Source organism: Manacus vitellinus, unplaced genomic scaffold (assembly GCF_001715985.3).
Source record: "Manacus vitellinus isolate BGI_N305 unplaced genomic scaffold, ASM171598v3 scaffold_24_pilon, whole genome shotgun sequence".
Classification (NCBI taxonomy): Eukaryota; Metazoa; Chordata; class Aves; order Passeriformes; family Pipridae; genus Manacus; species Manacus vitellinus.
The window spans coordinates 5,113,966-5,139,408 of NW_021939798.1; the positions used below are offsets into that span (position 1 = coordinate 5,113,966).

General features: G+C 47.1%; 1 protein-coding gene across 1 annotated transcript in view; it reads left to right on the plus strand.

The window, feature by feature from the left end:
• ST6GALNAC1 (ST6 N-acetylgalactosaminide alpha-2,6-sialyltransferase 1) overlaps window positions 1-25,048 on the plus strand; it is a 26,286-nt gene extending 1,238 nt beyond the window's left edge. Inside the window, exons 2-12 of the mRNA XM_029960072.1 lie at window positions 161-303; window positions 378-418; window positions 7,349-7,449; window positions 18,585-19,218; window positions 20,033-20,201; window positions 20,380-20,551; window positions 20,931-21,069; window positions 21,465-21,568; window positions 22,128-22,217; window positions 23,421-23,520; window positions 23,889-25,048. Of these exons, the coding sequence (XP_029815932.1) occupies window positions 161-303; window positions 378-418; window positions 7,349-7,449; window positions 18,585-19,218; window positions 20,033-20,201; window positions 20,380-20,551; window positions 20,931-21,069; window positions 21,465-21,568; window positions 22,128-22,217; window positions 23,421-23,520; window positions 23,889-24,080 (1,885 nt within the window). The 3' untranslated portion in view covers window positions 24,081-25,048. The remainder of the gene's footprint in view (window positions 1-160; window positions 304-377; window positions 419-7,348; window positions 7,450-18,584; window positions 19,219-20,032; window positions 20,202-20,379; window positions 20,552-20,930; window positions 21,070-21,464; window positions 21,569-22,127; window positions 22,218-23,420; window positions 23,521-23,888) is intronic.
• The last annotated feature ends 395 nt before the right edge of the window (window positions 25,049-25,443 follow it).

Genomic DNA, 25,443 nt, shown 5'->3' on the forward strand with positions numbered 1-25,443 from the left:
GGGCTCTGTGAGGGCTCTGTGAGGCACCCGAATTTAGGAGCTCGCTAAACACAGACACACATCCTAGTTTGGGAAAGGACGCGTTGTTCATCCCGCTCATTGCGCCTCCACAAATCAGGCAGCCCAAGGGGTGAAAACTCACCTCTTTTATGCAGTAAAGTTCACACGAGCCCGCCCGCCTAATACATATTTGCTTGGGTGATGTGATCTTGCCTGAAACACAAAGCTCTTTTCTTCATTCAGCAACTTCTGTTGTAGAAGTTACCAAAAGTTATCTGGCAACTTCAGTTTTGTTTACAAAAGGTGAAAAAAAATCAGTCTGGGGATTGATAATTCGACTTGAAGGGTACACTGTTTATTCTGTTTATTCTTCACGAGGTGCGAGGTGGAGGTTTCCACGAAGGAAGCACAAAAAAGGGTAAAAAGTTACCTCTTTTATACAGTAAAATTCACCTTATAAAAAACCCCCACCTATCTAACATATATTCCCCACCAACCTAGTGCATATTTATTTGGGTGATGTAATCTTGCCCAGTGCTTGTTTTACTCGGGTGATAATAATCTTCCTTTATTTAGGTAAATCCTTCAATCCAGCATCCTCTGTCCTGGAGGTTATCAGAAGTTCTGACGACATCAGTTATGTTTACAAAAGGTGGGAAAACTCATCCCAGGGACAGACAATTTGACAAGAAGACAAACATCCACCTCCACCTGCCTGTGCACTGATGGTTTAAGTTCTTTATTAAATCTATGTACTGTTCTTTATTAAATCTTTTTGCACCTACAAGTTTATTTTCCATCTTATGTTGCCTCCTGTGCTGTGCAGGGGAGTTCTGGGATTTTTTGCAAACTATGTCAAATATTTTTTAATAAATTCCTCAGGGGTATTTCTCAAAATGAATCAAAGGCAAAAGTCCTCACTTAATACCCTCGAGAGGAGAACAAGCAGGAGTTTCCAGATCACCTTTGGAGTTATAACACTGAAAAGCATCTCACTCATTCCTGCCTCAGCTCTGCAGTCCCTCATGTCTCTTAGTCACTGTTTCCAGGCAGGGAATTAATTTATAATAGTCAGGATTTATTCCCCTAAGAATGGTGGGAACAAAGTTTAAAAATCATATAGATAACAACCCATTTTAGAGAATATAACTTTCTCTAGGTGGTGAAATAACTAGTTCTGAAACTTGTGGTATCTGGTACCTATAGGGAATTTGGGTAGTGAGTGAGGGGCACAAGCAGCTCCTGTTTTAAGAAAGCAGCTTCACCTTTGTTGCCATTTTTATTGGTGAATCACATTTTGATATAACATAAGGACTGTATAAAAAAAAAACCCCTTGTTACTGAAGCCTTTTCTACTTGCATTTCTCTGACCAACATAACCTCAGATGTATTGGAAAATATACAGTGGTGTCTTCTACCTTCTGGCTGTGGCAACTGAGTGGTAGTTGGGGGTTTTTTTATGTTCTTTTTTCATAATGTGACTAAAGCTCAGGAATGTCATCCTTCTTGTGAGCCTTTTCTAAATGTCAAGTGAAGCAGCTCAGATTATGAGTTATGGAAGGAGCACTGGATGGTAAGAATTCCTAAAGATAGATGGGGATGGAGTACCAGTGCCGTGGATTTGAAACTGGCTTTGTGCTGGGACAGGAACAGAGCAAAACATGGAAGTCCCTGTGCTTTGTTTGGGTTTTTTTTAAACTTTGAATAGAGCTACTGTTCAAATGTATCCAGTTACTGGATCCCAGCCAGCACCTCTGGAATAGCTGTGAGAGATACTTTTTTTTTTTTTTCCCTAAAGGGGAAATTCTCCTGTCTGAAATACTTTCTTAATTCCCAAAGTAGGTTTGGAATGCAGTCACTGAGGTTTGTGCTGTAACGAGTGAGTCACGGTCTGCTCAGCTTTTGGGAATGGTGTGTGTACTGTTTGCATTTGTCAACTGCTAAATTGCTCCGGGAACAACACACTAATTAAGATGAGATATTGCATAGTTTGTTTCCTGTTAATTTGTCTCAGAGAAAGCGGATAATTGATTCTGTTTTCCCTCAGAGGCTGGTGCCAAACCTCTTGTGGGGATTGAGACATTTTTCAGGTGTTGAACCACGTTGTTGGGGGTGCTGCTGTAGAAAGAGAAGAAAGAGCCAACTGACATCTCGTTCTGGGGAATCACAAGCAGTCTCAAACACTTGTTTGAGACTTGTTGCCAGTCTCAAACTGGCAGTGTGACTGGGCCAAGCGTGGCAGGGGGGGCTGGGAGCCTCCTCTGTGTGGGTCATGTGGGACTCATTGCCCCACCAGTGAGTTCAACCAGTTGTTCCCCGAGGTAAAATCCAAAAGGTGAGGTGTGATGAGTCACCTCCAGTGGGGTCGATTTTTCCTTCTCTGTAACTGTAAAGAGATTGCAGCCCTGGTGCAAGGAACACTGACACTCTGGAGAGAGAGAGTGCTGCCTGCCAGTAGAAAGCAGGGTTCTTTTTGGAGCTCTTTGTTACTGCTCTTCTAAAATGGCTCGTGTTTTCTTACCCAAAGCTAACCTAAACACAGGCCTACAGCGCTCACAGCTGGAAAAAAGCTCATACACTGCATGTTCGTAAAAGGTGAGGTGTGGGAGAGGCAGAGCGAGCACTGTTTTTCCTCTGGAGGGTGCTGTTGTTTTGTACTAACAGCAGAGAGGGCCCGCAAACCTCCGAGGGAACATTTCGGGTGCTGTTTGCTTTAGGGAGGATTAAGGATGTGCTGTCCTTTTCTCCTTCTCAAATCTCTCACGAATCCTGTATGTTGTGATCCACCTGTTCTCCAGCATTCCTGAGACTGGCTAAACTTAGCTAATGACTCAGATTTTTCTGAGCAAATCCTCCTGATCAGGACCAGGACTTTTTTTTTAACATTTCTTAAAACTTCCCTTGATCCCCCAGCCCCCAACAGTTGAGCTCTTTTTCAGGTGTGGGATGAGTATTTGTTGGCTCGGTGGAGGTATTTCCTGCTGTAATGTGTGTGACATTGTTCTAATGGTCTTGAATTTTATTGACTTGTTTTATAACTCATAAAGATATAACTGCAATCATTACAAAGGAGATGATGTCTTGGATCGTTGCCTCTGTCATTTTTTTTCATTGTCAACACTGTTATAGCCTTTTTATCAGGGAGGAAACCAGTGCCCTGCGTGCTGTAAGTAAAATTCTGAAATCAGTTTATAACACTGCCTATGACTCAGTTTGTTCTAATTTTGCTACTGATAATTGATGGAAGCAGAAATTAACTCAGGATGCTGGTTTTGAGGAAATGGGAGGGTGGGAAAGGAGTGTTGGAAGTGGTTAGTTTGTAGTAAGTGAAGATGGTCTTATTGGTTCAGTAACTCTTCTGAAAGGTGACGCTTTGACTCTGTAGTGCCTTCCAGCATCAGAGGACTGGTGTCATCTTCTTTCCGTTTCCAGATACCCCAAATTCGGGTAGCAGAGGAGAAAGCTGCAGTCTGCTGCAGTAGCTGCTTCTGACAAGCACTGCTAGTGTGTGGGGTACAGGTAGAACCCCCCTGTGTGACATTGCTGGTTCAGCTCAGAGCACTGTATAGTGAGATATCCTCTCTGAGGATGCCAGTGCTTCATATGTGAAGCAAGTTCTGACTTCAGGTGAGTAGCAGCATCAGATTCATGCCTTAATTTCTTATCTTATTGTAACCTGTTTGGACTCAGGTCCCAGTCGAGGCACAGGATCTTTTTAATCCCTCCTGTCACCCTGAATTCCCTTTAGCTGTCACTGTTTATGTGGAATGTGTCCTTTCATGTCAGCAAGGACCATTGAAAAACCCAGCTGTTTAACTTTGGAGGAGAAACAGTATAGCCCAGGAGGCAAAGGAGATGACTGTGACCCTTGGAGTGAAGAGGGACTTTGTGAAGTGACTGGGTGGATAAACCAGACTGCCTGGGGAAACAGATTTGCAAAGAGCTGGAATGACTGCTTAGGCTTGTCCCAGCATCTGGCACTTTACTAAAAGTTAGAGCTATGTCTTTTACAAAAGGGAAGAGTTATAGATTCTGGATACTTCCAAGATATGGTCAGAATGGCTGGGAGGGAGACTCACACCTGTTGATTTCTGAACTTTCTGTTTGTTTTGGCTTTTTGTTAAAAGATCTGTCTATGTGCTTATGCACTTCAGTTCTGATGGGTCTGAATAGATATTGTCTGTTCCACTTCCACGCTTTGTTCTGTTTGTTTTTCCACCGTGCTGTGAAGCCGGTGGATGAGTTACCCAGGGTGTTACCTGCACAGCAGCAGTAGAAAGACCAGCAGAAACCAGATGGAGAAAATAGAAACCTCAGCTTTTCTCTGTTCAGACTGTGCTGAAGTTTTCACACCCACACACTTAAATCGACTTTGTAGTGGTGAAGTTTGACTTTTGGCATGAGCAAGAAGACTTCTATTTCAGGCAGCACCACACGAAAATTTTAGGTTGGGTTTGCCAGTTCTTTCTCCTCTGTGGGCTGTGTTTTTGTCCTGCAGTGAAGGATTCCTGTGTCTCATCCTCTGTCCTTGTGGCAGGATAGAGCTGTATGACCTTAGTGAAGAAGGGGAGTACCACTGTGTGTGAACCCAGTGACCTTGAGACAGGAGCAGAGGCATAATGAAAACTTGGTTTTAGGGGGGAAGTTTATCTTCCAGCTATTTTCAAGCTGCCCATGAACAACCAAGAGCATTGGGCCTCATTTTGTGTGTAGACCACAACAGATTCAACAGCCCTACAGTCACACTGTTAAATTGGCAGTGCTGTGAGTGGGTTGATGAGGTGGTTCCCTAAAATGTCCTGAGGAAATTGCACTCTGTCCTACACACCTCCTTTGCCTTGCTTTTTAGAAACTGCTGTCAGCACAGCTGAGGTGGGAAACAGGCTCCTCGGGGAAGTGGTCACGACCCCAACCCTGCCAGAGTTCAAGCAGCATTTGGACAAAGATTCCAGGCACATGGTGGGATTTTTGAAGTAGTTCCTGGGCAGGGCCAGGAGTTGGACTTGATGATCCTTATGGGTTGTATTGAGTTTATGTGGCCAGGTTTTGGTAGTGGGGGGGGGGTCTACAGGGGTAACTTCTGTGAGAAGATGCTGGAAGCTTCCCCTATGTCTGGCAGAGCCAAGGCCAGCCAGCTCCAGGACAGACACACCACTGGCCACGGCTGAACTAGTCAGTGATGGCAGTGACAACTCTGGGATAACATGTTTAAGAAGGAAAAAAGTTATTGCACCGGTGTAATTGCAGGCAGAGAAGAGAGGAGTGACAGTGTGAGAGGAACAGGTCTGCAGATACCAAGGTGAGTGGAGTAGAAAGGGAAGAGGTGCTCCAGGCACTGGAGTGGAAATTCCCTTGCAGCCTGTGGTGAAGACCATGGTGAGGCAGCTGTGCCCCTGCAGCCCATGGAGGGCAGTGGGAGTGCAGAGATCCACTTGCAGCCCGTGGAGGAGATCCCCCCTGGAGCAGGCAGATGCCCGAAGGAGGCTGTGATCCATGGGAAGCCCATGCTGGAGCAGGGTCCTGGCAGGGACCTGCAGACCTGTGGAGAGAGGAGCCCACACTGGAACAGGTTTCCTGGTAGGATCTGCGACCCTGTAGGGGACACACACTGGAGCAGCCTGTTCTTAAAATGTTTGAGTGCACAGGCAGAGAAGATGATGGACCTGCATCCAGTACCTTTATCCTGGTGTCCAGCAGAAGTGCTGCCTTGACTCATCCGTTCCCAGGCTCCTTCACAACAAAGGTCTGTCTTTACCAGACAGTCAGCTCCTCCTATGGCCTTTTGTGGCAAATGGTTTCTTACTAAAGGGTGGATTATCCTTGTTTGTACATGGATATACTGCACCCATCAGTGATCTGCACTGTGTGTGGCAGTTTGGTAGTATTTATACTGACAAGCCTGTGGTGATGGGGTTGATGTCCCTGCTCACCTTTCTGCAACAAAAGATGAGGCAGAAGCTCTCCTGCTAATGGTATGAAAATATGGTGGGTTTTATCCTGCCCTCTGCACTTGTAGTGACTGGCTCAGTCTGTGGGGGCACAGGAGTGCAGACCCTTGGGGTTGGGTGGGATCTGGGAGCCCAGGACTGATTCACCACGTTGTCCTAAGGTGGGAGAGCATGTTGTGATGGTAATGGCAGGGTTCTGTCCTGACAACCTAGGGGTTAACAACACGTAGTGTTATCCAAGACCCCCTTGTACAAACCTTTCCTCCTCTAAACAAATCTACCAGAGGACAGGAGGGTTTTTTTCCCTTCTTTGTGAGCACAAACTACAACAAAAAGAGCCATGTGGACCTAGTTTTGGAGAAAGAGCTGGCTGGGTGCTTCTCAGGTCACTTAGCTGACAGTTGTCTTTAGGTGCACAGAGGAAGGGATGGTGCAAGGGTGGTCTGTCGTTCGACAGCTCTACTCATCTCTTCTCCACGCGTGAATTCCACTTGCCAGTTGCAGTGTTGAAACAAAATTCGATCGCCAGGACTCTGCTTTGAGTCAAACCAGGTTAATAAAACTGGTGCTTGCAGGCATGAGTGCGTCTCAGCTTGGCCTGCAGGAAAACCCTGGTAGTGTTGGTGACCACCCAGTCCTTTTTAGGGAAGCATGCACTGATTATTTACACATAAATGGAATTGCAGGCCTCTGGTTTACTTGAAGTTTTAAGGCCAGACCTTGTCAAATGCTGATATTAAGAGAAGCGTGAGGCTGGCTGAATACAGTGTTTTACACCTCAAGGAGTGGCCTCGAGAAGCTGACTTGCAATTTAGCTGCAATCCCTCGACAATAAAATGTTTTACAGGATAACAGAAAACCTAAAGATTAATCAACCACGTGACAAGGCAGGAAATGTTTTTCCTGGATGAATTAGACAGCAAACCACATAAAATTACACAAATAAAATGCCACCTATTTATCTTGAGACAATGCACATTTTGTAGATAGGAGAAAAAGCTAATTCTCAAGTCAAATTGTATTTTAGGGAACATATGAACTTCCATCCATGAAAAAGTGTAGTTATTTTAATGTGTTCGTGGGGTACTTGAGATATCAAAATGGTTTTAATTGATCTACCTCCTGACCAACAGTGAAGTACTTTGGCAGTGGCAAAACAAATAGCCCACCTTTGACTTGTGAGTTGCTGGAGTGTGGTGGCTTCAGCCATCAGGGCTCTGAGGATGTTGTGGTGGAGCCACCAGTGTGTAGATAAAGCTGAAAGCAAAGAGAGATAAAGCTGAAAGCAAAAAGATATCCTTGGAGTTCTGGGCAAAAGCAGGACTGCTGGCACCATCCTGGTTAAATTCTGATGTGATTAACTGCCTTTTGCTGCATTGTCTCCTTTCTGTTTATTTCAGAGGCCTTCTGTCTGGAAAAGTGTGCAATGCTGTAGCAGGGCTCCTCATACTCCTGTCAGCCAGGACTGCCTGTCAGCATCCCCTGAAGGACCCACAGTAAGGTAATTTGCAAGTGCTTTAGGGTAAATTACAAAAGGGCTTCTTATTTCTCTTGGATTCTGAGAACCCTTTACCATATGGTTTCACAGAATAGCACACATTATTCTGATATTAAACAATCAGAAGAATAACTTTCCACAGTTCTTATTTTAATAAAGAGCAATGTGTCCTCTTGCTCTTGATTGTTTTGTGCATTTAATGTGTTATTTTAGTTGTCTGAGCTTGTGTTTACTTATGGTTACAATATTAAGGGGTAAATATGAATTTGGACATTGAGCAAGCTGCAAGGTGGAGTGAAGCAAATGGGGGTCAGTGAACTGTGATGCAGTGGTGGAGATTGCTTAGAGAGAGGGAGGGAAACATTAAAGGCACTGAAAGGTAGACAGGACCCAACTAACACCTGCTTGCAGTCACAGGGTTTGTTCAGATACCACTGAAGCTTGGAACTGCACGAGGTGACCTTGCAGGGTGACTTTTCCAGCCTCTGTTGCTGTGGCCCTGCAGTGTAATTCATTCTAAATGAACGGATAATGTCTCAGTGCCAAATGCCCACTACAGAGAGAGCTGCAATAGCAGAATAACAGAGATTAACACAAGGGCTGGACACCCCTCGAATTTGACATTGTATGTAAACAGCACAGCTTAGACTGTTTCTGTTGTAGGCCTGATCACTGTCATTTGATAACTAAAGGTGGGGACACAAAGCATGAGGTACAAGCTGCAGAGTTAGCAACAAACACGCTGGGTGTATGTCCTGCCTGACTTCTCCATGGCACATCTTTAGGAAGTGCAGCTCTGGGAGGAGATGACGAGTGTCATCATGCAGAACTATTAGGAACAGGCTGGCTGATCCTCTTGGCTCTGGCTGAGACTGTGCATCCTGGAAATCCAAGGCCTGTCAGACAAACCCAGACTGAAGAGATGCCAAGCAGTTTCCAGGGAATCAGGAGAGAATGTAACGCCCTTCCTGAGCACAAGGATCTCTATTTCCAGTGCAAAGGCACAGTGCTGCTCTCCTGCCCAGCAGTTACTTTGCCTGGGGATTTCCCTGTAGGAGGTTGATGGGTGTTGTGGAGCTGATGTGACAAAGAATTACCTTCTCTCTGTGGCTGGCAAACGTCTCTGTCAAGTTAATGGGAGGAGGATGGAGATAAGTAGCACCCTCTATATGTCTAAATAAAGCAGAAGAACTGATACATAGAAGACAATAGACAAAAGAGAGAGAAGGGAAGAGAAGCATCAGATTTCCAGTAGTAAATCCATCTTGCTCCTCACAGAACCCTGTGACTGTCCTACTCTTGCAGCTAAAAATGTGACTGTGCTTCTCCGATGCTCCTGTCAGGAACAGAGAGAAAGGCACTGTGAGGCCACGTTTTCCAAGTGTAAGACAGGGACAGGATGATTTATACCACTCAAGAAGCAGGCTTACATCTTGCATTCCTTGTAGCACTTTTCACCCCAAAGGATGCCAAATGGTACATTTGTCCTGCCAGAGATGCCAAGAGGGATGGTTTCTGCTGTTAAATCAGTGCGAAGAAAATGGGAAAGACCTTTACCAAGAAATATTTCACTTATGGCTCTAAAAGTAGTAGACCCACATACAGATGTAATTTATATCTGTGCAAGGACTGAATTTTGCTGCCAGATGTGACGTGCTGAGATAACATGCCTGCATTTTTTGCGGGGGGTACGGAGAGGAATGTGGGCTCTGTGATTCTTGTGTTTCTTTCTCTGCAGCAGAGGAGAGTGCTGGAATGCTCCTACTCCTGCCAGCTGTCAGGGAGAGGAGCTGTAGAGGCTGCTTTTCTGATGGGAGGGCAACTAGCCATGAGTCTAATAAATTACCTCCTCACCCATCTGCAGTGCTGCCCTGCTCCTTGGGGGACCAGGTCTGAGAGATTCCTGGTCAGGAAACAGAATGTTTTCTTCCTTTCCATCAAATAGATTTTAAAGGGGGTGAGAGGAAAAACTTCACAACCCTTCTCAGCCCTGAAGTGGTGTCAGTTTGTCTGTCTGTCTGTCAGCTCTGGGGTGCTGTGCTAAGCTTCCTGCTGGGATGGCACAGACAAAAGGCTGCTGAGGGAGGCATTTGGATAAAGGATCCCTGGTTCTTTCCAGCCTGTGTAACTCCAGCTGACGTTTCCAGCCATTGTTGCTGGGAGCGTATTTTTCTGTGGCTTTTTAAATTCTCTCAAACGAGGTGGCTCATTAGTCCTCTCAGTGTTGTGTGTGTGAGGAAGGAATGCTGAGACCAGAGCATTTCAGGGTTGCAGCTTAAGCAGGGTGAGGTGAATGACGAAGAGCTCAAGAAGCAGAAAGGCTGTGAGGTGACAGAGTTGGTCTGCTCCACTCTGTACAGGGAGGTTAATTATCACCCAGAGCTGTGGCCATGGGGAACAGCTCAAAAGCTGAGTCCTCACTGTGTTTACAGAAAGAACTAAAACAAGTTCCAGCAACCAGAGGCTGTAAGATGGTCAAATTAAGAGCACTTACACTCCATCTCCCAGTGATTGCTCCAGGCAAGGACATTCCATGGTGTGTAGGAGCTGGCTGGAGGAGCCTGCCTGTGGTCCCATTACTGTGTGGGAGAGGGAGAAATATTCTAGGTTGGACCCATGTCATCTGCTGTCACAACACAGATTCAAAGCAGGTTTTTTACGAGGGCATTACTGGGTGGGGCTGGATGCCAAGCCCACAAATCAGCACTAATGAAAACCCAACAAGTTTTGCTTTGCTGTGTGGACACTGAGGAGCTGCTTTCAAGTGTTCCACCATCAAATCCATTGTCTCTTTCCCTCCTGGGGCATTTTAGCCCTTGGAGAACACAGGCAAGTTGGCTCTCTAAGCCATTCCCCCGCTCCTGGCACAGTTTTCTGGGGCTTTGCTCTGTGACAAAACTGTGGGTATTCTTGAAAGTGCCACAGTGGAAGATATGGGGGCTTTGCCTCGACAAATGCTGTTGTCTCCGGGTGCCTGTTCAGTGTTTTTGAGGGAAAGTTTGGTGCAGAAGGGAAAGGACTAGCTGGAAAACGACAAGTGAATGTGGAAATATGGGAAGCTTGGGTTTTATTTGGTGAAAGCAAGACAAATAGTTGTGCAGAGTTTGCTCTTGTAATTTCTTCCTCCCCAGATTCCCAGCCTGAAAGCTTTGGCTTCTGGAGATGACTGCTGAACAGGGAGAGGAGAACAAGAAACTAAGCTTGCCAAGCTAAGCCTTTGCTAGCCCACAGGCATGACCATTGAGCAGTCACATGCTGAAGGCAATGTCATTCTTTTTCTCTCCCACTTACAACTCACTCAGTTCTATCAAGTAATAGTGTGAACGGGTCCAAACACCCCCAAGCTTCTTTAGCAGCTCTTTATTCCACTGGCTTCCAGTCAAGTACTGGTTATGGTATGGTGTAGCCATCACTGAAAGACAAGTTTACCCTGCAGCAAAGGCTGGATCAATTTGTAGAACAGCTCTGTTCTTAAAATACATCTCGTGATGTTCTGTTCCATAACCCAGAGACATGGGAAAATGGAAAGCACACAGGGCACAGGCAAGTCAACAAGATTTGCCACACAGCCCTCTGGAAAACATGCCCACAGATAAATTTATGGCACAGTTCAAATGGCAGCTGACACCCACAACACACACAGTTTAAGATCTAATAGCAATGAAGTTTGTTTATGAACAAAAAAAAAAAAAATCCAAACCAGGCAAATCTGCCTTTTATATTTCCAGGATGTAACAAGGATGTACTTAAGTGGATGTGCAATTAAATGGACTGTTGGAGATAAAAAAGGGCTGACAGATAACCACCTTCACTTGCTGATCCCAGGTGCAGTTTGCTTTAAAACAAAGTCATCTTGTTTTTACAGCACTGAAGAATAGAAGAGCTTCTGTTGTGCTCACTGATGTTGGTAACTGGGCAACTGAACATGGAGCAGCAGTGCTGGGTTTGGAGTCTCTACACCATGAGAGAAGTAGCATCTCCTGGGATTGCAGGTAGAAATGCCAGAGAAATGTGTTTGGAAAAGGAGGCTGGCATAGCCTGTGGCCCTTGAGAGGCCAGTCCCTGTGTTAGGGGCAGTCTTTGCTTATTATCTTCCTGTCTGTGGGCTGGGAGCCCTGTGTACCCCAAGCATCTTACTTATGGAGCTTTATAAGGGACCAGCTTTGTTCTTGGCCTCACTTTTCACCAGGTCACCCTGGAGAGTTCCAGTATAACCCCATTTCCCAATCTGACCTCATGTTTGAGCTAACCAGCCTGGCTGCCTCACTTGTGACAGATTTCAGCACTGGAGGTGGAGGATGATGAAATGATACTCCAAGGAAGTAGAAGTCAGTACTCTGAGAGGGGTTTTTAGGTTTTCTTTTCTTACACCAAGAAGGTGGAAAGCTGTGTGTTTTGCATAGCAAGCCTGCTTTTGGCTAATGTGCTTGCCAGAGATTTGGATATTCCCCCAATCACAATCTTTCCTGAACACAGAGTGCTACAGGGATATTCTCCACAATCACCAGAGCAGTTCCTTAAAAGCAAAGAAATCCATCTGTTTCTGGTTGTAGGAGTCTTGCTCTCCCTTGTGGCTCTTGGTTTTGCAGTAATGGTACATGGAGAAGGTTGAAGGGAAGTGTTTGCTGCCTCCAGAATTTCTCCTTGAGATCCTATTAACAGAAAAAGTTTTGTAGCTGCACACAAGCAGCTTCTTCCAAGCTGAATACCTGAAGGTGCATAGGACTTGAGAGAGGAAGGCTAAAATGAAGCCAGTGCTGTTTGTGCTGCATATGAGTGCAGGACTGATACTTATTCCTGTAAGAATGTCCTGTTGGAGATTTTGTGGGTACAGAATTGCTACTTGCCTGCTGCACCTTGCAGCCCACCTCTGTAGAAAGTTCCTGGAGCTCATGAGCAGTGCCCAGGAATATGGCAATACCTTGGCTGAGCCCTTTCTCAGTGCCTGTAGTTGTTCAACACATCTCTCCTTCAATCCTGGGCTCAGTTTGAGCAACAGTGAAATGCTTTGTGGTAGATGGAGCCAGGGCTGTGCCTTGAGCTAACAACCTCCCTTGTATTTCTTCAAAGGCTTTTCAAAGCAATGTTATTGTTTCATTTTTTCTCTCCTAGGCCCTCTGATAACCAATCCTTTGCACATAAATCCAAAGAGAGTAACTTGTCAGCAAGTACGGACAATAAAGGAAGTCAGCTACTGCTGAGCTTTGTACAGGAGTCCTTGCAGCTCTTTGCTGTGCTGTGTGGAGGGGTACAAGGTAGCTGTGAAACCTGTTGACTGGTTTTCCTGTGACATAAAACAGGCACCTTCTGTTCTCTGTGTATTCAGTATCATGCTTCTGAGATTTTGTTGATACCATCAACAAAAGCTTTTTTTATATCCGAGCTTGACTTTTTTATAAGAGCTGTGCAAAAGCAGCCTATGCATAAGGAGCACTAAGGCCACCTCCCTGTGAACAGTCAGGGCTAATATTTAACAATTTAGAAATTAAAAACAGCCCCTTGCTGTAAAACTACCTGATAAAGATAAGCATTTTTCTGGCTGTGGCGTTCATCTCTGTAGATCTTTCCCTCTGCTGCTGGGGTGATGTACTCTGGATTGCCCAAATTGATTCCACACAGACCAGGGATTTTCATAACACAAACTTCTCTGTTCTGGATTTGCAATGACTCTTACTCTGATTTATTTCAAAGCAATCACAAGGTAAAATGGATGGGTACCTATCCATCAGCTTTTGGGGGGCAGGGATGGCTTCTGGATTGGAGCTGCAAGCAATTACTGCATGAAGAATATATGTTCATGGTTATATCTAAAATCTTGGGCAAGTGGTGGTATGAAAGCTTCTTTGATTGTAACGATGGCTACTTCCATAATTCACACTTGTTCCCAGTGGTGCTTCTGCCAGATCAGAGATGAAGGGTTTCCTTCTTACCAGACCAATCTCATTAAGGAAAACAGAGGAAACTTCCACTGTTTGCAGTAAAAGGTCTTTTCCCACTATTTGTTAAAAGATTTGGGAAGGGCTCTACCCACATTTGTTACAAGCACGCTGGTGGCTAAAAAGGCCAATACGAGATAGACACGTCTGGTTGCAAAAAGCACAGCAGAAAGAGTCCTTAGGTGGTAAATTCTGCAAGACACGATTCTTTCTGTGTTGTCTTTTCTCCTCAGGGGTGATCCTGCTGCGTTCTCAAAGGCATCAGCAGCGTTATAGATGGTGTGTCTGCAGACCTCCCAGTTGGAGGCCAGAGTAGACCAGTTATGGTGATCAATATGGCCAAGGCTGAGATGTTGTTTCAGGGAGTCCTTGTATCTTCTCTTTGGGGCTCCTCTCTCGAGGCAGCCGGTGGCAAGTTCACCATAAAACAGGATCTTAGGGAGGGGGTGGTTGGTCCTTCATCCTGGAGACGTGCCCTGCCCATCACAGCTGTGTTCTCAGCAACATGGCCTCAATATCTGTGATTGCTGCTTGTTCTAGAACAGATGTATTAGTCACATAATCTGATCAGTGGATGTTTAGGATTGTTGATGGAAACGTTCTAGGAGACACAGGGGATGACGGTAGATGACCCATGATTCAGATCCACATAAAAGACCAGACAGCACAGTGGCTCTGTAAACACTGATCTTTGTACTTTTCTTCAAGTGTTTATTTCGCCAAACCCTTTTATGGTTTTATGGTGATACACAGGAATAGTAAAAAGCTGATATCTGGCCTGAGAAATTGAATCTATGTGCAACATGGCTGGGAATCTCGTGAGACAGGGTGTGCACACTCCTGTAGGCAAATCCAGGGAGAAGACCAGCCCAGTCATTGAACACACCTTGATAAAGCAGTGCCTGGTGAGCACCTCTGGGCAGTGGCAGCAGAGCCTCTGACGCTCCCGGGCATCTCACCATGCGGTTTTCCAGGATAAGGATATTTAAAATTGCCAAACCCGTGATTTGCCTCATTGTTGTAACATACTTTTGCATGTTCATTGCCAGTTTCAGCTCCTTGGAGAAGACAAGGATTTTCAGGTAGGAGACCTGCTTCCTCCTGATATGCACTGTCTGGGCAGAGTACTTGTGCTCACTTACTTTCTCTGCCTCTCTCTTTTTCACCCTAAAACTTGCACTGCTGATCTGAGTTAGGTGAACACTTTACTTTAGCAGACCACATTCAGGCAGAGCACAGTGTTGGAAGATCCACAGATCAAAAACGTACTTCTGCTGGCTCCCTAGTTTCTCAGGTTTGCTTGTGTAGCTGTTTAAAGCACCCTTTACTTTACTAATACTACCTGCTTTCACACTTTAGCACTGCACAGTATTTGCTTTTGCAGTGGCTCCCCGAATGACTTTATTCAGCCCTAATCTAGATTGTATTGCTGGACAGGGAATTGGGTTGGATGCCTTCCAATTTCTAGCGAGTCCAGCAGCTGATTCCTAACACAAATATGCTGCGTACTGGGAGACCAGTGTCATGCAGACGTGATCCATATATATATATATATTTTAAATAAATAGTCAAGTAAATCCTACAAGAAGGGATGTGGAGGGAATTGCAGTGTAGACTGCAGTGAAGTGTCTGCAGCATCATTGGCAGGAAGCACTGTTCCTTGGATTAGCCCTGCAGACACTTGAGCCTTTCCTAGAAGGAGCATGGCTCATGGATGTGTTGGTTTAGGTTGGACTTGATGATCTCAGAGGTCTTTTCCAATCTAGTTGATTCTGTGATTCTGTGGTGCAGTGTGCTGTGTACAGGAAGCACCACTCCCCAGCCTCCCCACCACCCTCATCTGGTCCTAGCTCTCCCAGTGAGCTCATCTGGCTCAGCTTGATGGAGTTTGTTCTCAGCTGGATGTCCCAGGGCTGATGCTGTGGGGGCAGGCAGGAAGAGTGAGGCTGGGAACATCTGCATCTCTTCTGGAGGTGACTTGAGCTTAGCTCAGCTCTAGCAACTTGAGACCACACCTTGAGGGCAGCCATCAATTTGTAGAGGTTGGAATCTGCACCAGGAAGGCAGTGGGGGAAAAAGGAGAGAAGGAGGAGGTGTAGAGAAGTGAAGTGAGTTGTCCTCAATCCCAGAGCCCATCAGTGGCAGAGCTGGGACAAGAACTGGCTCTCCATGCCCAGCTGCTTGAAGCTGTTTAATTCTGCCACAGTTTCAGGTAATGGAAATGCCTGAAAAGAATTTACTCCATTTTTGCAACTGAAATAAAACACAACAAGGTATGAGCTGCCTGTGGTTATCTGTGTGGCAGTTCTATTTCTGTACCTTTATATGTAACATAAAATACACAAAGCAACATTTTCGTGGCTTTATCCTCTATTTGTCCTTGGGCTTTGTAAAAGGAGAGGAAATGACAGTAAGTGTCATTGAGCTTCTGCAGTAGTTTGCCAGCTGGACTCTGGAGCCTGAAATTGGATGAACTGCTTTGACAATTTGTCTGAATTTAAAATGCTGGGCAGGAGAGCAGGGTCCTGTGTAGGCACGAGTGTCTGGCCATGTGGGCAAATGTAATAGAGCTGGGGTGGAATCGGCCTCGTGAGACAGCACATGGAGAAATGGAGTGGGGAATGGTTTGTCATACTGCCCTGTTTCATTTGTCATACCGCCCTGTTTGACTTGTTTTCTGCCCTTTAATTTCAAAGTTTTAAACGTCATCTTAAAAATACAACAGACATTCATCAAGGGATTTAAGATCTGCCTGAGCTACCTTACCCAATACCTCTTTACTTAGAGTGTACATATAAAATCTTTCCTCTTACTGGGCAGTGAACAGCAGCGCAAGTTTATACGTGAAGCGCGAGGATAGAAAGCTGTAGTGGGTTTCTGTGGCTGGGTTTTAGTAGCAGTGGGGCTACAGGGGTGGCTTCTGTTAGAAGCTGCTGGAAGCTTCCCCTGTCTGGTGGAGCCAATGCCAGCTGGCTCCAGGGTGGGTTTCCTGCCGCTGGGCAAGGCCAAGCCAATTAGGAATGATAGTAACGCCTCTGGGATAACCTATTTAAGAACAGAAGGTTGCTGCACAGAAAAAATTCCAGCCAGGGAAGAGCCGGGTGAAAACATGTGAATAACAATGTAGACACCAAGGTCAGTGCAAGAGGGGCAGGAGGTGCTCCAGGCAGCTCCTGCAGCCTGTGGTGCAGCCCATGGTGGGGCAGCTGTGCCCCTACAGCCCATTGGGGTGCAGAGACCCCCCTGCAGCCCATGGAGGAGCCCACGCTGGAGCAGGTCGATGCAGGAAGGAGGCTGTGACCCCGTGGTAGGCCCAGGATGGAGCAGGGTCCTGGCAGGGACCTGCAGCCCATGGAAAGGGAAGCCCACGCTGGAGCAGGTTTTTCCTGTGTAGGACTCGTGGCCCCTGTGGGGGACCCACGTTGGTACAGCTCATTCATGAAGCACTGCACCCCATGGAGGAGTGACCCACGGGACAGCAGGTTGGGAAGAACTGAGGGATGGACTCACACCGGAGGTCCATCAGGGACTGTTCTCCCGTGGGAGGGACCCCACAGGAGCAGGGGCAGGACTCCAACTCCTCTCCCTGAGCAGCGGCAGGAACAACTCACCGTGAGCCCCATTTCTGTCCCTCTGCACCTCTGGGGGGGAGGAGGGAGAACATGGAAGGAAGGAGGGGTGGGGAGAAGGTGTTTTTAAGATTATTTTACTTCCCACTCTTGCTCTAACCCTGTTAGTAATAAATCCAATTAATATCCCCATTTTGAGTCTGTGTTGCCCGTGATAGTGATAAGTGCCTCTCCCAGCTCTTAACTCATGAATCCTTTGCTTTTCTTTCCTCTCCTCTGTCCAGTTGCAGAGGGAAGTGAGAGAACAGCTGTAGTGAGTACCTGTGAGAGAACAGCTGTAGTGAGTACCTGTCATCCAGCCAGGGTCAAACCACTACAAAAGCACATTCTACACTCTTGATCATAACTGGCTAATTATTATGAGAGAAGTGGAGCTGACAGGCCATGTTTTACAAACTCTCTCTTTTCTCATTGCAAAGGTTCCTGTATTTATCTGATACAAAACAACTGTTAAAAGCCTCCTTACCTAATAATTTCCTGAACACTATCAGAGTGTTGTGGCATCCATCAAATTCCAGCAGCAACTGAACTGTTATCTACAGCCTGTTATCTGAAGAAGTGCTTTTTTCCCATTTATTACCTTGGAAGCAAAGGCTGAACATGAGTGTGAAATCAGACTGCCACAACCACGATGGTTTATCCTAAAAAGCTTTGCTGTACATAAAAGCTCAGCTGCAGGAATTTTTCACTTTCCTTTTTCCTGTTCCACCCTCCAGCCATGTGCAGATAAGAAGGAATGTTTGGGACAAAACCCCACCACTTCTGCCCTGGTTTTTCTGCTGGGTTTCAGCCCAGTCTTGTTGCAGGTGGCTCTTCTGCTGTTGGCAGATGTGTCCTCCTGTGATAACCTTGTACCTGCCTGTGCCTCTGAACCAGGCAACAGGACAGCTGCAATATTAGAGGCAAGTGCTAAAAATGTAGAGATTTTACATTTTAATGGTTCAGGGTGTCTGCCCTAAGACACGTGTACCTGGTGAGTGCTGTGTGATGCCATTGCATTAGCTGAGTGAGGAGGAGGAGGAGGAGAGGAAGAAGTGCCTTGTGGCAGAGAATGCCCAAATGCTCAAGAAATGATGTAGGGTAAAGGAGGGAGTTTCACTTCTTCTTAGACTTCCCTTTCTGAATTCTGGAAGATCTTCCTGCTCTGTTGCTGAAGCACAGAGCTCTGCTGGCAGAGGAGAGAGCCAGATGGCTGCCTTCATGGTGTGTGCCATGTCCTGAGCTCAGGATCTCCAAAACAACAGTGCTCTGGGGACTTTGCCAGGGGTCCTGCCCAGTGCAGGGCAAAGCTGTGCTGTACTGGTTGCTAGTGACTGCCAGTGTGAATGTTTCATGAGCCAAGTGCTGAGAAGAGGAGTGTGTACCTCTGGGATTTGCTTAGTGGGGAGATAAGCAGAATTCAGGCCAGAATGGTGTAGGAAGTTGAATAACACTTTGGCAAAGATCAAAATGAAATTGCTCTAAAGCACAGAGAGAGGCTCAGAGTCAAGAGCACTAAAAATGGGCTGGAGGGTGTTCGGTGTTAAGTGGAAAGTGTGTGTGATGTGTCTGCTTTTTCCTTGATTGCATTCAGGAAATTGAACATTTTTCAACGTGCCCCAGACACGCAACAAGTGGACAACCAAGAGCAACGGGGTTTAAAGTGTTCTGATAATGGGAACTCCAGGAGGTTTTTAGAGGTGACTTTGGGGAGAGACATCACAAAGCTCAAAAAAGATGTGGTGGAGAAGACACCAAGGTGGAAAGGAAAGGAGGAGGAGAAGAAAATGATGGAACCGCTTACTGGGGTTAAGGAAGCCAAGGAGAACATGGTTGTGAAACCACCTCAGTTGGAGGGAATCAAGAAGACAACAGTGAAAACAGTCCCTGTGGTGCAGAGAAACAAGGAGAAAACAACAGTGAGACCAGCTCCAGGGATGGAAGAAGCCAAGGAAAAGATGACAGTGAAACCCCTTCCCAGGGCACAGGAAGCCAAGGAGAAGGCAACAGTGAAACCATCCTCTGGGGTAAAGGGAGCTCGTGAAAACAACACATCCAAAGACCAATCAAAACCCAAAGAGCCTCCTGCATCAGTGAAAACTGTAAGACCTGTTCCTCAGGCTGCTGCAGTGACAAAAAAGACAAAACTGAGTGCTGCTAACTACACATCTGAGCCACACTGGGATTTCGAGGACAAGTACCTGCTGGATAACTCCTCTCCAGCATCGGTAGGTGTGATGGTGTGTATGTTCACCAAGAAGGCCTCCCCACTGACCTCCTTGTCTGCTGTCCCCTGGGCATGTGTGCCCGTTGCAGCTGAGGATGATTTTTGAGCTGGTAGGTCAGCTCACTGCAGATGCTGGTGGGACCCAGACAGGAACACCTCCTGTATGACTCAGCCTGGCCAGTCCTCTGTTGTGCTTTAGTATGGGAACTTACTGCAATTCATGTGTTTCCATAGGTTCATTTGGAGGTCAGCCTGTACTGGATTCCCTGTCCAGCAGTGCATTTCATAGTGATTAATTCATGACATTGAACAAGTTGTACCTTTTTTGGTACCTTTAAAGGGAGTGGTAATGGTGATCTAATCCCCCATGTTCCAAGGTGCTTCCTGAGGACCTTGTGAGGTGGGTTGCCAATGGACACTGCTTATTATAGCATATTATTACTGCTTATAGCCTTATTTGCTAAGTTCAGGTTAGACCTATTACAGATATTAATTTGCATCAGTTAATGAGGCCCAAAGCCAGTAAAACATTTAAACATCACAGGCCTCTTATTCTGAAGAGGAAAGTCTTGGAGACTTGGAGTCATTCTGGCTCTGTGGTAGGTGACTTCCTGCCAGGTAGTTATGGATGTGGTGCTGAAATTGTGCTTCATGTTCACGGAGATGGGGATGCTGAGTGGAATGACTGATGTACCACTGGAGTTTCTGTGTTTCTCTCTGACCCTGTCACACACAGGCACACAAGCACTGGCACTCAGTCAGGTTGATCAGCTCTCTGCTCATCAGTCCTTATTGTTTTCTTTTTGTTTTTCAAGACCTGCTCTGAATCAGTGAGGGCCAGAGCTGCCAAGTCTGACTGGCTGCGGGATCTCTTCCTGCCCAACATCACGATCTTCACAGACAAGAGACACTTCAATGACAGTGAATGGAACCGCCTGGAGCATTTTATACCCCCATATGGCTTCATGGACCTAAATTATTCACGTGAGTCCCTCAGGGCTTGTCAGGATGGGACCATCAGACTCCCAACAGGAACATGATGCCAGAGCTTTGCAGCATCCCCCTGTCAAAGGCTAGGTGGACCTCCTGGTGGAAACTGTGGTGATTTCACTGTGTCCATCCCAAAGGCTCTTGATAACTCTCCACCATGTTTGCTTCACAGTGGTGAAGGAGGTCATGTCCCTGCTGCCCCCGAATCCCCACCAGCAGCTGCTCCTGGCCAACCGTAACAGCAGCATTCCAACATGCATCAGCTGTGCTGTCGTGGGGAATGGAGGAATACTGAATAACTCTGGGATGGGCCAGGAGATTGACTCCCATGACTATGTCTTCCGGTAAGGCAGGCTTCCTCCTCAGAAGATGCACAGCTACCTTAACCTAACAGCTACTTTCTGGGCTAGCAGGCAATTGTGGCTGCATCACTTCACCTCTTCTACTCTTGCACTGATTCCCAAGTGCCAAAACGACTCATGGTGGGAGGAGACAAAAAGTCAAAAAGTAATGGCGAAGTTCCTGAACACCCACAGCCTGTGTTCACAACTGGGCCACAAAGAGCCATCTCCAGAGCAGGGGCTCTCCTGCCCATCAGGGTGCCGCTCAGAACAGGCCTAGTCCTCCCTTCCTCCAGACTAACAGTACCTTTTCCTGTTAGGAACATGGACGTGAGGGTTTGCAGCGGTCACCTAACTCTGCTCCTTTCATTTCCTTGCTCAGGGTGAGCGGGGCTGTAATCAAAGGTTACGAAAAAGATGTGGGAACAAAAACCTCCTTTTATGGATTCACAGCCTACTCCCTGGTTTCCTCTCTTCAGATCTTGGGGCACAGAGGGTTCAGCAACATCCCCCGGGAGAAAGTAAGTCAGGTCCATGCTGTATGAATGCACAGCTTTGATGGGATGCTGTTTGTCTGTGGCCTTCAGTTCTGTTCTTGCCATGTGTGAGGAGTGAAGGGGCTGAGCCAGCACTTCAGCATTTCCCTCAGTGAGGGAACCTGCACTGCCTTGGCTGGGAGTATTTACAGTGGCAAGCTGTGTCAGTCCCACCCCAGCCTTTTGGCATGTAGAAGTAGTTGCACATCAGAGGTTATCTCCATTCTGCTTCTGTGGGCTAGTTGAAAGCTGCAGACTGAAGATGTGTGCCCAAGAAACTCAGTGAGCCTAGATGTCTGCTTGCATTTTGTTTTTAAAGAATATGTCTGCTTTAATGTTGTTTTAAAGTGCTGTTCATTAATGCTCATTTGTTTTCTTAGCATGTCAAATACATTCACTTCCTGGAGGGTGCTAGAGACTATGAGTGGCTGGAGGCTCTTCTGTTCAACAAGAACATCAGGAAAGGATTCTTGAACCTCAGCGGGTAAAACAAACTAGCCCCCTCTACAGCCTGCAGTGAGGAGCTCTCTGTTTTGCCCTTTTCCTCTACACAGTGCTCAGCCCTGAGGAGGGGCAGGCCAGGGTAAAGCCAGGCTAAAGCCTCCCTCCCCTGGCATATCTGTTTGGAGAAATATCTCATTTCCATCACAGCTCTGAGCACTGCTGTATCCAATACACCTCCTTCCCAGAGGTAGCTGATTTCAGTGGTGTGTGGCCAGAGCTTGGAGAAAGTTTTGTGGCCTTCTGGGATGAGCACGTGCTGCTGTCTGGTTTGGTGTTTGTACATGGTGTCCTGCTCATGGATGAAAGCCTGGTTTCACCAGTTCTTGCCTATACAAACATGTGCTTTTTGGTATTCCTGTCTCCTGTTGTTGCCTCTCCTCCCTGATCTCTTCCTCTGCAATGCACACAGGCTATGGAGGCTTTGTCATAATCTGGGAAATGTTGCAGAATAATTTCACAATGCTTGTGGTTCTTCTCTTACCACCAAGTGCTGATCCTTTGTAGGATCTCATCCTGAGTCTCCCCATTCCTGTCTTTAGGGAGAAGCCCCGGCAGAAATTTGACAAAGATTTCACAATGGACAGATACCTGGTGGTTCACCCTGATTTCCTCAGATACATGAAAAACAGGTGAGCTGGGGGTTATGTGCTCTAATGGGCTTGTTTTTTCTGGCTGGCACCATCTCTGTCTGTCTCTGGGCTCTCCTCCCAGCTCTCTGCTCCCTTGTAACTGCAGTTCAGCCACACCAGCAGCCTGGGGTTAAACTTCAGCAGTGTGCACTCAGCTGAAATTCTCTGTGGTGCTGCAGTGGGATGTTAGTGGTGGGTAGTCATCCAGAATTTGTGAGCTGGAGACAGTTTGGCTTTCTGCAGCCAAAAGAGATCCTGGGCAAATGGCAACTTTAAATGTGGGAAGAGTGTTGTTGAAGTGCCAAAATAGTTGATCTAGTTCAGGACCAACCTTTCATATTCCCCATTGCCAAGCACCTTGGAGAAAGGCTCTGTAACAGACCTTCTCTCCAGAGATTCCTTCTAGACCCCTGAGGTTGTTTGTTCCCTCAAACACCATAATAGGCCCTTCTTCAGAACCCCAATTGCCTGGTCTGGCTGCTCTTCTGTGCCTCCAATCCTGTCCACAAGCCTGCTGTCACTGAGATCTGCCCATCGTGGGCCACACGTGACTGAGATGTAGGAACAGGAGCTCCTGTCGTGCCTGCTTTGGCTGCCTTTACCCTTCAGTCTCCTTGAGAGCTGCATTCTGCCTTCCCTGAGAGCCAGATGGCCAGCACTCCCTGCTCGTTCTGACGTCTCCCCTCTGACTTGGGTCCTTTCCAAGGCCATGAGGACTCGATGCTATTTTTTCCTGGTGTGGACTCCTGCTTTCCGAACAACTCCTGTCATAACACAGGTTATGCAGCTCCTGGCAGGTTTCGTGACCCTCCTCTGCACCTTCCCTATGTCTCGTTTCACTCTTAGATGTGGATGGGGAGCAGGGTATAGCACAGAGCTTCAAAGACACTTCAGCAATGCAAGGCAAAGGACAGACCTAAGAGTAGTGGGCTTTAACCTACTAGATCCTTTAATCCATCCCCTCTTTATCCCCACTGCCTCAATCCCCACTACCACTTCCATACAGCTGGGGCAGAGCTGTGCTTAGGTTGCAGTGCAGATGATGGAGTTCTGGGCATACCCATGGCTTCTCTGAAAGGCCTCATATGGCCACAGCCTGCTGCAAGGAAGGAAGATGTGACAGAGGCTACAGAGGGAAAGGTGTGCCCCGCTTGAACCACCACACCCAGCAACCACTCTGTGCTTGCTTTTCTCCTGCTGCAGGTTTTTAAAATCTAAAAATCTGGAAAAGCCCTACTGGAGGCTGTACAGACCCACAACAGGGGCCTTCCTGCTGCTGACTGCCCTCCACCTCTGTGACCGGGTAAGGGCCCTGTGATTCTTGCACCCAGCACTGTGTGGCAGGGGAGAGCAGGGGTGGCTACAACCCTGCCTACTGTCTGCCTTGAGAGTATGTGGGCTGTGGAGGAGCAGATTGAAGACAAGAGAAACAGCCCTAAAATAGCTCACATAGAGGTTGTGAGGCCTGCTGTGACCCAGAGCATGTGAGCTCCCAGGGAGGCAGTGAGAGGAGCCAGCAGGAGCCAGTGCTCATAATCTGGTCCTTCTGGGCCCCCATGCGGGGTCACCAGAGGAGCCCCAGCTGGCATCTCTGTCCTGTGCTCCTTCCCTGTTTGGGAACTGTGTCCTGTGTTTCAATTAGCTCCCTCCACCCTTGGTACCCTTGCCCAGGGAGCTCTCCATCTTTCCCAGGTGAGTGCCTATGGCTACATCACAGAGGGGCACGAGAAGTACTCGGATCACTACTACGACAAGGACTGGAAGCGGCTGATTTTCTACACTAACCACGACTTCAAACTGGAGAAGGAGGTGTGGAAAAAGCTTCACGATGAGAATATCATAAAGCTTTACCAGAGATCCTGATTGTGAGGCAAGGGCCATTGCTTGGGAAATCTCAGCACCTCACTGTGAACAGAAGAGGAGCACCAGAGCCAAGGTTAGTTCTGGGCTGCCAGGCACATTTCATCCCCACAGACATTTCCCTCCCTCAGCACCTCTATTCTTTCACAATGCTTGCACAAATGTGTGAATGCTGCAGACCCAGAGAAGAACAAGAAAATGCAGAGTGCCAACAAAATCCTTGTGGTTGTGCTGCAAGACTCCTGCTGGTTTTTGTAGGCACAGGTATTGGGTGAACAGAATCCAGGATGGATCTGGACAGCATATGTGTCCTTTATTTAATCCAAGTTTTCTCTCTTTGCAAGGAGGTGTTCCTCAGGCTGGAGCTCCTTCTGTTCTGGTGGATCCTCTCCATTAGTGATGCCCACTGTGGAGTTGGGTATTGTCTAAACAAGCTCCCTCAGGAGCCAGTGGATGGAGATGCACACACAGGCCCTGTCTCAGGTTGACTTTAATTCTGGAGGTGCTGCTCTCACTCTGCTCCCTGCAGATAAAAAGGATGGACTGGACACTTCCAGGTGACTAACTCAAGAGTGAATGAGTCTCACTTCTGCTTCCCAGTGTGGCCTTGTGACACTTCCAAAGGAGCACTGCCATCAGCTCAGGGGCAGGTAACTGCTCTCCATGGTGCAGCAGACATGCAGTACCTGGTGCCTCTTGCTCCAGGGATCCCATGGCTGCACAAAATGTGAATTTTTTTGCATGGTCCTGGTGTACCAAGTCCTTGCTTAGCTGGACTTTGTCATGCTTGGCTCCCAGCTGTGCCCAGAGCACTGTGTCTGTCCTCCTGCCAGGGGAGGTGGGAGCTCTCCAAGCCCAGGGATGGATGCTACCCTTCCTTGCTGCTGGCTGGAGTGCCTGTCCCCCACAGTGCTGTGTGCAGGACACATGCAGCATGTTGGCCTTCTCAAAGGGGTTTTGTACATAAAATAAATGGCACTACTTTGGCCAAGCTGATCTCTCACTGTAGCCCTGTGGGTTGTGGTTATTTAGTTCATCCAGAGCTGATGCTTTAAAGGCTGAGACATAGCAGATAACGAAGGCAGGGAAGGGCAGGGCTGAAGGTTATTGAGATCACCTCCATCTCTAGAACCTCTGCAGTTTTTGTGGACACACCTGAGCATCCCCCACTTGTTCATCTGGCTGTCGCAGGACAGGGATCAGCGCTGGCCAAACACCTCTCCGAGGAAGGTTTGTCCTCTCCAAGTGTATCAGATGCTCAAGGCAAATGTGTGAAGGGCTGGATGTTCCCCCTGTGACACTATGCAGACAAAAAGCCACTTCCAGTGTCCAGGGCATCTCCCTGGAGTTAACCAGCTGCACACTG